Raw genomic sequence first — 13,335 nt, 5'->3', positions numbered from 1 at the left:
GGAGAGATTATAACACCGTAAACATCATTTCGCAGCATACTAATGCTCCCTAGTTTGACAGCTAAAGTAAGGAGTCAAAATTTTGGCAACCATGCATTTTCCAAGCTTTTATCCAGTGTGTTAGAACATTACTTGGCGTGCCAAGCATTACTGCCCTATCCGTACAATTTTCTATTCAGTAGTTAGTCGAGATATTTCTTATCTCATGTTCCTCTTTTCCAGAAGCTCCTGTCATGGCTTAGAGTCCCTGAATCCGCCACTGCCTAACATTCGGAGCAATGGAAGAATGACGTGTTTGAATTAGGGGATTGGGGTAGATGTTATGGGAGATCATAAAAGCCACAGCGGTCCCGGCGTGGTTTGTTTGTTTGCTTTTGTTTTAATGTGTATCTATACTAAAAGAGAAGCAAGGGGAAAGCTGTAGAGACCCCTGGCACCCTAAACCTTTGTCGGCCAGGTTCGGGGCTTCCGTTGGGTGGGGAGGTAGGGGGGGCGGGAAATCTAAAACCGAACTCGCGGCTTCCGTCACACCCCGTGGGCGGTGCTCCCCTTTGACCCCTCGCTCGCGAGCTACACATCCGGGCCACTGTTACTAGCGAGGGGAAGATGGCGGCCGCGACTGTGGTGGTTCCCGCAGAGTGGATAAAGAACTGGGAGAAAACAGGGAGAGGCGACTTGTGAGTGTTCCGGCTGGGGGAAGGCGCCGGGCCCCCTAAGGTCGGGGTGCTGGGCTCCTTCGGATGTGGGGTTCGGGGGCCGGAGGGCAGCGGCGCCCCCTCCCCCACCCGGGCGGCGACTGAGGATGGTTGGTTGGTCAGGAGTTTCGAACTGCCAGAGGAGCGGAGCCGGTAGCGGCCGCCGAGCTTCTCCCTTTCCCCGAGCTCCCTGAAAGCCCCGTGGTCTCCCGGAGCCCCGCTTCCTTTTGCTCTCTCTGCAGAACTTCCGTCTCATCCCCTCAGGTCCTCCTGTGCTCCTGCCCTGTCTCTTTTTGTCTGTCTCGTCTGTTTTTGCCTCTGCTCACTCGGCTCCTTTTCTACCAGTCGGTTCGCCGCTGGGGCTGTTGGGGTCCACACTTGCCGTTCTTCGCTCTGTCTGGTTTTCCCTCACTCTGTACCTAGGGCGACTCCCGCAGTTTGGCGCCTGGCCTCTCCGGTGCCCGAAGTCTTAGGAGGGCGAACTGTCCCGAACTCTCTCAGGTCCTCGCCGCTAGTGGCAGAGGAGCAGGGGCGTTGGGGACAGCCAGGCTTGGCACCTCAGCTTTCTCAGGCAGCGTCAGCTTGCGCTGCCCTGGCCTTGCGGTCCTCGGTAAAGTGTGGCAGGGATTGCCGCTTTTTGCCAATCCCCACCGGCATGTCATCTTAGAGAGGTTTCGGGATGGGATTCAACTTTTCTTGGCAAAATGTTTAGGAAACCCCATTTTTGGCCTGGGATTGCAGCTAATTCTTGCCCTCCTCGAAGTTTTTCTAGTACTTTAGGATGTTTTGTTTTCTTTAAGTTCTAAACTTATTTTGTACCCTTCTCCGCTAATTTCACACACTGGTGGCTTTTTCGCCCCCAGTAACCACCTCACCCCTACTCCTCGCATAGGTGACAAAATTAACCATAGATTTGGAAGAAAAAAAGTTCTAGTTTCTCCTGAATCTCTCTGGAAGCTTAGCAGTCAATCCTGTGTGAGGTTAACTCTCCTTATTGAGTTGTCTCCCTCTACACTCCCACACTCCAGTCCAGTATCAGGTTCCCAGTTGCTCGCGGGAAGATAGGAATCTTTGAAACTTAGTTACTTCAAAGAAACATGGTATACCAATTGCAGGATCGTGCTCTTGTAATGTGATTTACTCCCACCAACAACTCCCTGTGCTGTTCTTTGAAACGTCCCAGTGTGAGTTCTAGAATTGGATTGTATGAGTAAGTGGCTAGCTTAGCCCACTTAACTAGCTGAGTGACCTTGGATAAATTCTTAACCACTTGGACCGTTTCCCCTTGAGTAAATTGAGAATAATAAGCGCTCTACTCAAAGGATTGCTGTGAAGAGTAAATGTCTGTAAAGCACTTGGTTTATAGAAAGTGCTCAAGTGCTAGCTATTAAAAGTGATGTTATTCCAGCTTTTAGATATTTAAACTTCTCTGGACAGCTCTTGCACTTGCAGGCTCTACTTTAGCAATGAATTGGTCTCTGACATCACAAATATTTACTTTTGTATGCTAATGAGCTGACAGTTCCTTGAAAAGGGAAGGCATCCCATTTCTTTTTGGTACATGTCCTCCAACATATACTTGGAGTACCTTAGTGTTTTGTTAGCTCACAGGTTTGTCTCACATAGAAGATAAGCATTCGTTTTTAATTTTTATGTGCTGTTTATGAGATACCTGTCAGGTGCCCTGAGTGCTGAGAATGCCGAATGGGAAGCAACTCAACTAAACCATTTTAGATTTGAGGGTGATCCTCCCCAAACAATTCATTTCATCATTATTTAGCATCTAAAGCCTATTCATTTATGAACCGCTGTGTTTGTGGGCTGCTCAGCTTCCTCCTCCTAGGTGGATTTCACTCTCTCTCTGTGTGTGTGTGTGTGTGTGTGTGTGGTGTGTGTGGTGTGTGTGGTGTGTGTGTAGTAAGTGTAGCATGTGTTCCATCAGTGAGCTACATCCACAGGCCTAGCTTTTTTTTTTTAACAGTTTAATGTTTTTACTTCCACTGTAAAGTGAATATAAGGAATGGGGAGGATGGGGAGCTGGAGAGATGGCTCAAACATTAAGAGCACTGTGTGCTCTTCCAGAGGTCCTGAGTTCAAATCCCAGCAACCACATGGTGGCTCACAACCATCTGTGATGAGATATGGTGCCCTCTTCTTGTATGCTTTGTACATAACAAACAAACAAACAAACAAACAAACAGGGGGAGGAGCCTTGCCTGACTTCTGACTGGCAATAAGTGGAGGAAAACTAAGTGAATAATGAAGCCAAGAATATAAAGTAGAATTTTGAGTTTATATATGCTTACATGATCCATGCTACCTAGTGTTAAAAGAGCTACTTAAAAACTGTACTTAGGATGTTCATGTATGTATGCATTTATTGTATAGCTTGTGGAATGTGGTTTGAATTACAGTAGATCCAAATTAATGTGACAGTTTAATGATTATATATATATATAATTTATGTTATTATATTAAGAGAACTTACCTTTTTTGAGACAATGACCTTGTAGCTCATACTGACCTTGAATTTATAATTATCTGGGTGCTAAGATTATAGGCATGTCCTATACTAGCTGAGAATTTAAAGTTGGATGTCGTAGCTTGGTATGGTGGCTCATACCTGTAATCCTAGCACTTCGGAGGATGAGGGTCCTAGGAGTTTGAGGTCAGCAGAGGCTACATAATTAAAATCTTGGTTTGAAACAAAACAAAAGCCAAAATAATATTAAAGCCATAAGGACTTGAGTGGTCTGGGGTGGGGAGTTAGGAGCATTTACTGATTTCAGTTCTCAGGACCCACATCTGATGGCTTATGGTCTCTAATAACTCTAGCTCCAGAGGATCTAAAACCTCTGGTCTCACAGGCACCTGTGTGTACACTCATAGACACCTTCCTACACACACACAAAATTAAAACCTATCTAAAAAATCCAAAAATGGAAGCTATTTAATGTAATGACATGTTTTAAGTTTTGCCTTACTGGTGAATGAATCTGCAGGCTTTGTATATACTAAGCAAGTACTACTACTGAACTATATCTTCAGCCGTTTACAAAATTATATTAGCATACAGAGTAGTACATTTTATTATGGCATTTTAATACACATGTCATACTTTAATTTGCTGGCTTTCTCTTCACTGCTTTCCTTTACCCACTTGCCAGCCCTTTTCTTTTAACTAGTCCTGCCATTGTCTTCTTTTTCTTTCCGTCCCTCCTGCCTCCCTCCCTTCTTCTCCCTTCTTTCCTCCTTCCTTCCTTCCTTCCTTCCTTCCTTCATTCCTTCCTTCCATCCTTTCTTTCCTGGAACTCAGTTTGTAGAATGGCTGGAAAATGCTGGGATTAAAGGCATACATATACCACCATGACTGACCTTCATTACCTACTCTTAATCTACCCTTTTCTTTCTTTTAAATTCTTTCCTCCTCTCTCACTGTACCTTTCTCTTTTCATGACTTAGACATATGTATATGGACACTTAAAAACGTGGTATTTGTCTTGCTTAAAATAATAATTTCACTGTTTTATCTGTTTTCCTGTAAGTATAAAGATTTTGCTTTTCTTTATGTCCAGCCCATTTTGCTGTCATTGTTGTCATCTTCATCTTCTTCCTCCTCCTCTCCCTCCTTCTCTTCTTATCTTTGGGTTTTCAAGATGGGGGTTTTCTGTGTGTAGCTCTAGCTGTCCTGGTCTGCCTTCCAAGTGCTAGTTAAAGGTATACCCCCACCATAGGCAGGCTTCCTTTTTTTTTAAGACAGCGGCTCATGTATCCCAAGCTGGCTTTGAGCTTCTGTATAATTGTAGTGATAGAAGCAACATAATGGTAAGAATAAGCTCAGAGGCGTAGTGTAGCTGGTCTTTGCTATTTTCTGGTTCTTTTTCTCACTCTTTAACCCCACAGTTTCACCCCCTCTAATACTAGTTAATGGAGGAACAAGGATAAGAGGGGAAAGGAGAGAGGAGGAGGAGGAAGAGAGAGGAGATCCCTGAATCCAGTTTTTTTCCTTTGTTTGTTCTTTGACCACACAGCCACTAACAAACTGTGCAACACACCCCCACCATGCTTCTGAGGGGGAATCCTAGAATTTATGTATCCTTCATAAAGTTCTGAGAATTACAAATGTCACACAAAAAGGCAGAGATTATCTGCAACAGGCAAAACTGTGTTTTCTTTAGAGCACAGGCAAATCATGGTCACCTGCTACAGACAGTCTGAAGCAACCCCACATCCCTTCATGTTTAAGACAAAAGCAATTCTTATAATATTTCTGTGTTTTTTAAAGAAACCAAAATTCCAGAATTGTAAAAAACTTCATTATGGCATAGCATGCTCTGAGTTCCCTGATCTTCAGCACTGAAAAAAGCAACACCCCCCCCCCCCTGAAAAGCTGTATAGGGCATTTTGTAGATTTCAAGGAAGTAAATTCTTCTTTTTTGGTGAAATATTCCTTAATTTTTTCCCCTGCTACTACTACCACATTTTTCAGAGGAGTATATCTGATGTAATTAAAAGACAGTGCTAAGGCAGAGACATTAGGAATGAGTATCTAATTGACAGTCTACTGTATTAATCTATAGTTGCTTTTTTTCCCCTAAACTGTGTCTCTGGCAGACCTAAACAAGAAAAGATTCCTATTTAAGCTGTTACTAGAAACTTTTGGCTATAGATCATCATTGCTTCTGTCTCAGACTTTTACTTCCTGTTTCAAAGTAACCTGCAGTTCCCCTAACATCTCCAGTTAAAAATTGTAGGCTTTTTCTGGTCTTTAAAAAGGCCAAAACAAAACAAAAACAACCCAAAATTTTTTTTTCACTGTGTCCACCACAACAGGGATTTGAAAAATATGCTTATTAGTTTTTGAGATTATAATATGATTACATCATTTCCCTTTTCCTTTTTCCCTTCAAACCCTTCCATATAACCTCTTGCCTTCTTTTAAATTTATAACTGACAGAGCTCTTAATGACAAATAGGTAATGGTGCTCCATGAAAACTAACTGTCTATTAGCTACAAGATCTTAACTTTGGGGAATAAGCTTTGTTAGGTAATATTTCATCTATGAAAGCAGCCCACCCCTCACATACCTATATACCATTAGTTTCTAGAGTATATGTATAAATGTCACTTATTTTTTAACATTTAAAATTGTGTGTGTGTTTGTGTGTGTGTATACTTACGCATGCTAGGATGCAGGTCAGAAGACAACTCTTGGTAATTTTTTTTTAATTTCACCATGTGAGACCAGGGGATTGAATTCAGGTCATCAGGCCCAATTGGCAGCAAGTGCCTTTACTCATTAATACACTTCTCTGGCCCACCAAATATATTTTTAGATGTTATATAACTTGTAGGGCTGGAGAGATGGCTCAGAGTAAGAACATGCACTGCTCTTGCATAGGGCCACAGTTTTATTCCCATTGTTCATGTTGGGGTGACTTAGAACTAGTTACAAGGTAACTTTAGCTGCATAGGAATCTATTACCTATGGCATCCCAAGACACCTATACATGACATGTATACACTCAAAGACATACACACACACACACACACACACACAAAGATAAAATAAATCTTTGGATGCTGAATTGCTGTCTCAGCAGTTAAGAACACTTACTACTCTTAGGGCCTCGGTTTCCATCTATCACTGGGATGGGGGCCCACAACTGCTCCAAACTGGTTCTAGGAGATATGTCTCCCACCGACTTTTAATTTTGCAGGCTTTGTTTGTGTTCATGTGGTGCACATACACACATATACATACACCAAAAAATTAAATCTTTAAAAGATTATAAAACTTGTATCATGATATTGTTTTCTACAAGAGGTATAAAAACAGTAGAGGGATTCTGAAGGTTTTATTGTTTTATTGATTTATTCAGTAATTTGGAAGTATTGTTCAAGCTGGCCTAGACTGCCTAGTAATTCTACTACTTCAGTGCCCTAAGTGCTTGGTCTCTAGCCCCTCAAACTTTTTTTTTTTTTTTTGAGACAGGGTGTCCTGTATTCCAGGCTGGCCTTGAACTGGCTGTGTAGCTGAGCATGATCTTGAATTTCTAATCTCACACCTTTACTTCTCAAGGACAAGGATTCCACATAGAATGATTGTATCATACCTAGTTTATGAGACACTGGGGATCAAACCTAGGGCATAAAATACTTTGGAAAGGACTCTACCCACTGAACTATATCTCTGGTCCTGAAAACTTTCCTAATTTGATTTCATATTTTAACTTATATTTATGAATTAAGTGCAAGTCTTGGTTTGTTTTTCTGTTAAGAGAAATTCATTCTTCAGGAAATGTTGATGCAACATTTGGAAGTTACTAAGTTACTACTTTGTTTGCTAAGTTATTTTATAATGCCGAAATAGAGAATTTGCTATTAATTAAACTGCTTTTTCCAACTTACAAGAGTAAAGCTTTTGTTAATTTGTCTTTTATAACATTTTTTGATTTCTTCATAAGTTCATGTTTCTACAAGGTAAAATAATTTTGTCCTCATATTTTATTTTTTAAAAGAATTATTTATTTTATGTATGTAAGCACATTGTAGCTATCTTCAGAAGAGGGGGTTGGATCCCATTACAGATGGTTTTAAGCCACCATGTGGTTTCTGGGACTTGAACTCAGGACCTCTGGAAGAGCAGTCAGTGCTCTTAACCACTGAGCCATCTCTTTAGCCCTCGATGGTAGTATTTTGTTACAGCATTGAAAATAGAGATAAGTACTTTGCTTAAACTAACCTTTCTTGCTGTTTTGTTTTTAAAAACTATTGAAGCACAGGTTAATATTAGTCTTTTATATATGAAGCAAGCTTACAAGCTATGAGCACACATAATTTAGGCTGGTTTGTGTTTCCTTTTTTGCTGAAGATGGGGAGTAAGATGAAAAGCTAAATATTCATGTTAAGAAGATTCACAATATACTTCTGAAATCATTAGAAGAACATAACTCATTCATTCATGTTTTCACAGGTCTTTGGCAGAAAGTAGATTTCTGTGTTTGTTCTTAGGTGTTGAGGCAGCATTTCCATAACAGCACAAAACTATTTGACAAGTGGAAAAACTGGTAAACTTAAATATTAAGGGTGCAAATTAATACTAATTTTGGACTGAGACAGAGTATTTAAATATTTTTAAGGTCATATTATAATGGGTAAATATTTGAGGTAATTTTTCTCTGTTATAGTCTGGTAATGTAGGTTAGTTTACCAGTAAGAGAGATGCAGCATTCAGAACCAATTATTTTTAAGCATACTTGCTGGCCTGCTATTTGTGGATTGCTTCAGAGTACATAATTAAACCGATATTTGAAAACAAAAACTTTTTGAGACAGGGTACCCCTATGTCCAGGTCTGCCTTAATCTTTCCATCTTCTTGCCTTAGGTTCTAAATGCTTGTTTTTAAGTACACATATCTGTTGAGTGAATGTGATAACCCATTAATGATTTTGTACACAATTTTAGCAAATCTTTGAATACATTTCAGTTATTTCTTAGTTATGTAATGATGACTGTACCATAGGTAGAAGTTCAGAACACTGATACCATCTCTCTTCAGTCATTGTAAGGCTTATTGAAAAAGAAATGTGTTACCATTGTTGAAAGTAGAAGATGAAGCTGGCGGAAATTCGAGGGAACAAAGGCATTTGTAATAAGGAAGAATTAAAAAAAAATTCTACACTTCCTTTTGAGACAGGATTTTACTCTGTATTCCATGCTGGTCTAGAACTTGTGGTAACCCTGCCTCAGTCTTTCAAGACATTGGGATTTTAAGTGGATAAATTTCTATAGCTTGTTCCAATTTCTTTCTTTTTCTCCCTCCATCCTATCCTTTCTTGAAGATATCATACATACATCCCAAGGGACAAACTTACTGTTATAGTTCAGGTTAATCTTGGTTTCTGATCTTTCTGTTACTATATCCCAAGTTCTGGAATTACAGGTGTATGCCACCATGCCAGGTTTGTGTGCTGCTAGGAATCAAATCCAAGGCTTATGTATGCTAGGTAATCACTGAGCCATATCCTGAGCCCACAGTGAGTACTTAGGACATGTATACAAAGCTTAAAAGTACACGAAGTGAGTATATGGAAGGTGGAGGCAGGAGGATCAGGTTGAACTGCCAGCTTGAACTGCATAGTGAGTTTGAGGCCATTTTGGGTTATGCGGACTTTGCTTCAAAAACCAAAACCCCAACCCCCTCCAACAATAATACATGTATACAGTGTGTAATCATCAGACTAGGATAATTGGCACATCTATTACCTCAGCTCAGCAGTTCTCAACCTTTCTAAGTGTGGCCCTTAAATGCAGTTCTTCATGTTGTAGTGACCTCCAGCCATAACATTGTTGCACTGCTACTTTATAACTAATGTTGATGCTGGCATAGATTGTAATGTAAATATCTGATATGCAGGATACCTAATATGCTACCCACAAAGGGGTTTTGACCCACAGGTTGAGAACTGCTGTACCAGATATATATTCTTTGTGCTAAGAATATTTGAAAATCCTCTCTACTGACAACTCTTTGATACAGGTCTTTTTCCACTGAACCATCTTTCTAGTCTTGTCTAGGTAGACAAACTTTTAAATAGGTAATGGGTAGTTAATAGCTTATAATGGAGATTTTCAAATTTTATATAGATTTAATGAATAATTGCTTTGTATTGGCCTTTTATCCTTAATTTTGAACATAATTGTATAGCTAGGATTTATGTTACTTGAGATATGAGAATCATAGTTTGTGGTGGGCTACAAAGTGAGTTAAAGGTTAGCTTAATAAACTTGCCCAGACTGTCCAAATTAAAAAATAGAAGGATAAGGGTCTATCTTATTGAGAGAGTAATTGACTAGCATGTGCAAAGCTGTGGGTTCAGCTATAGTAGCAAAACAGCAAAGAAAAACATGTATAAGTAACTTGTGGACCAGAAGGTGCTTATTGGTTTTTTTTCTAGCCAACAAATGAAATATCAAAATATATGATACAGAGGCAAGGTATAGGGATGTGGGTAGCCTATAGCATAGGTACTCTTTGCAAGTGATGGTATTGTAGCATCATATTGGCAAAAGATAGGATGGATAAACAGACTCCATAAGCTTTTTTTCTCCCAGTGCTAAAGATTAAACTCCAGGCATTGCATATGCCAGGGACATGTTCAGCCCACTCATAAATTGGACAGGAGTGAAGGGGGTGTTGGAAGGAGTTGGAGGTGAGAAAGGGTAGAGTGGAATTGATGTAAATGTAGTATTCATGAAATTGTCATAAAAGAAAGAAACTCGTTGGTTCTCTTCATTTACTTTAAAATGTTGGCATGGCTGGACATGGTGGCCCATGCCTTTAATCATAGCACTCAGAAAGCAGTGACACGCAGACCTCTTTGAGTTCAAAGACAGACTGGTCTACATAGTGAATTCTAAACCAGCCAAGGCTACACATTGAGATCCTATCTTAAAACCAAAAAAGTTGGCCTATAAGATTTTTTTCTAGATTGTGAAATTGAACAAAAATATGGAGAAATGCCTAAATGTAGAGCTTAGAGAATAGTACAGTTCAAATACAAGTCACATGCCTATAAACCAACATTAAGAGGCTAAAACAGGAGAATCAAGAATTTGAGGCTAGCCTAGGCTATATAATAGAAGTAGGGTCAAAAAGCAAGCTAACAGCTAAATGTGTTCTAGGCACACATTTAATCCCAGCACTTAAGAGATGTGCAGATCTATGAATTCGAAACCAGCCTGGAATATTGAGCAAGTTATAGGCCCTGTAAGGTCACATAGGAAGACTCAAAATAAAATAAAACAGAACAAAACACAAACTTATAAACAAATCAACAAAAAACCAAAATGTATATACCACCTATTTTACATTCCCATCAGGTAACATAACCTCTTTTTCTGATCTCTCTTTTCATGACCTCTGTGGTAATCATTATTTTGACATTTGTGTTTTGGTCCTCCATATTCTACCTCATAAATTCTGGGATTATAGGTATATGTCACCAACTTTTAAAGTTAGGATCGAATATTAATGAGGATGGGAAGGTTTGCCAAGCTGAGACAGAAGGATCAGGAATTCAAGGTTAGCCTGAGCAACACAAAACCTTGTTTCAAAACAGCAGCAAAACTTAGGAAAGAAATATCAGTGTGATTTGGGTGTTTTTCATTGTCTTACATTTTCATTGAGCATCATTTTACAGTATATTATTGGTCTTTAGAAGTTCTGGTTTATCCTTGTGAGGATCTTCTTTATATCTTTTGTTTCCTGTCTTAGTTAGGGTTTTAGTGCTGTGAACAGACACTATTACCAAGGCAATAAGGACAACATTTAATTGGGGCTGGCTTACAGGTTCAGAGGTTTAGTCCATTATCATCAAGGTGGGAACATGGAAGCATCCAGGCAGGCATGGTAAAGGAGGAGCTGAGAGTTCTACATCTTCATCCAAAAGGAAACAAAGAACTTGAGCATCTTCAGGCAGCTAGGGTGAGGATCTTAAGCCCACATCCACAGTGACACACCTATTCCTACAAGACCATACCACTTCCTGGCTCAAGCATATACAAACCATTACAGTTTCATACTAATTTTTTTTTGCTATCTTTGAGATACTTCATGTTATTTGTGGGTTATTTTGCATTATTACAGGTATATGCCTGTTCTTAGTACATATTAAATCTTCAGACAGTGACCTCTAAACATTTTTGAGGTTGGGTTTTGACTTTGTAGCCCAGGATGATTTAGAACTCTGTAACCTAGGCTGGTCTCTAACTCACAATAAATTTTCCTTCCTCAGCCTCCTATGTACTGGTATATGCCAGGAATGTGGCATCATGTTTAGCTAATAGTGATCTTTTTGATGTTAGTTTTTGAGATAAGTTCTGGCTATGTAGTCCAGGGTGGTCTATAATGCATGATTAGCATCTTCATCCACACTTGGCTTAATGGTGAATTTTGATGAACAGAAATGATTCATTTTACTATTGTCAGATTGATTAATTATTTGCTATACTAGTAACCTTTATGCTTAATTCCTCCCTTTCCCACTTGCTCATTTTTTGTTTTTTTTTTTCCAGACAGGGTTTCATGCTAGCCCAGACTTTCTTGGAACTCAAGACAGTCCTCCTGTCTCAGTCCTCTGAGTGTTGGAATAATCCTAACTCCAAGGTTAATGATGTTATCCTATATTATTTTGGGACCTTACTTTTCTTTTTGAAATGGGGTCTTGGTCTGTAATCTACCTTGGAACCTTGATTTGTAATCTCCTAGAACTCACTTTGTAGGCCAAACTGGCCTCAAATTCAAGGCACTCCTTTTGCCTCCACCCCAGGAGTGTGGTGTATAGACATGTATAGGCATGAGGCATGATATCCAGGTGTTTTCATTTTGATTTAGTATTTAAAATCATTATTTTGTATATGTGAATGTGTGTGGTATATGTACGTGTAGGTGTGTGGGTGTGGGTACGTGCGTGCCGCGTGTGTGCATATGTGCTATAGCATACATGTGGTAGTCAGAGGAAAGGTTCTCTTCGTCTACCTTTGTGTAGGTTCCTTGGATTAAATTCAGATTCTCAGGCTTAGTGGCAAGCACCTTTATCTGGTAAGCCATCTTGCCAGTCCTTCATTTTTTTAGTCTTTTGTAGCTGTCATTGATTTTTTTTTTTTTGTGAGTTAGGAATTGTAATAGGTCATTGTGATTGAGGTTATGAAGAAAATCTAGTCTCACACAGCTAAATAGCTGGCAAGGGCAGCACAATTGTATTAAGCTTCTTGGGTAATTATGCACATTATTGTTTGATAGCATGGCAAAAATCTTAATCTCAATCTCTCCCTCTCTCTTCTCATTGTCTGTGTGCCCCCCTCTTTTATTATTTTTTTTAAAGAGAGGGTTTTTTTTTTGTTGTTGTTGTTGTTGCTCTAGCTGGTTTAGAATTCAAGGGCTCAAGTGATCCTTTCTCTCTGTGTCCCAGTTTAAACTACTTTGGTGCCAGGTATGGTGGTGCAAAATTATAAACCCAGTACTCAGGATGCAGAGGCAGGAGGACTGTGGCAAACTCCAAGTCAGCTTGGTCTATATAGTCATGGGCTGCACAGTAGGAGTCTGCTTTCTACCACCCCCCCAATTCCTAACAAAAATGTAAAAGAAACCAAGCCAGAAATCCCTAACTAAACCAGACCCCCTCCCCCAAATCAAATACAAAGAAATGACATTTTGATACTTTGTCAATAAAATCCATTTGATTCTTTTTCATTTTGGAGTGGATCTTTTATCCACAGTCATTTTTCAACATACAGTGGTTATTTGGAAAAAGTCTTTCACTGAAACATGCAACTCTTCCAAATATTGACAATCTTCATTGTATGGTATCAAATACACATTCCTTAGAGTCACCACCAAAGTTGATCAGGGAAACTTCTATGACAGTAGTCATTCCCATAGTGGCAGAAACAAGTTTTTCAAAAATTATTTTAGCTTGAAAGTTTAGATTTTTATCATTGACAACAAATACTCTCTTTTCCTTGAAGTGATAAACTTGGTTTATTGTAGCTTGTTAGTGGTTTCTTAAGTGGAAAAAAAAATGGTGTTCTAAAACAAGATAGTTAAGCCTACAGTTAAAAACCACTGTCATGGAC

The 13,335-nt window shown here is 39.5% G+C and overlaps 1 protein-coding gene across 2 annotated transcripts in view; it reads left to right on the top strand.

The window, feature by feature from the left end:
* Nucleotides 1-576: 576 nt before the first annotated feature.
* Nucleotides 577-13,335, top strand: part of THOC2 (THO complex subunit 2) — a 112,119-nt gene continuing 99,360 nt past the window's right edge. Inside the window, exon 1 of one of the 2 annotated variants that reach the window (XM_080909516.1) lies at nt 577-677. In XM_080909516.1, coding sequence (XP_080765642.1) covers nt 607-677 — 71 coding nt within the window. In that variant the 5' untranslated portion in view covers nt 577-606. The remainder of the gene's footprint in view (nt 678-13,335) is intronic. The other variant, XM_080909515.1, reaches the window with a different exon arrangement.

The sequence above is a fragment of the Micromys minutus genome (genome assembly GCF_963924665.1).
Source record: "Micromys minutus genome assembly, chromosome: X".
NCBI lineage: Eukaryota > Metazoa > Chordata > Mammalia > Rodentia > Muridae > Micromys > Micromys minutus.
The sequence above is the reverse complement of the archived record's forward strand: the minus strand, read 5'-3'. Positions and strand labels throughout refer to the sequence as shown.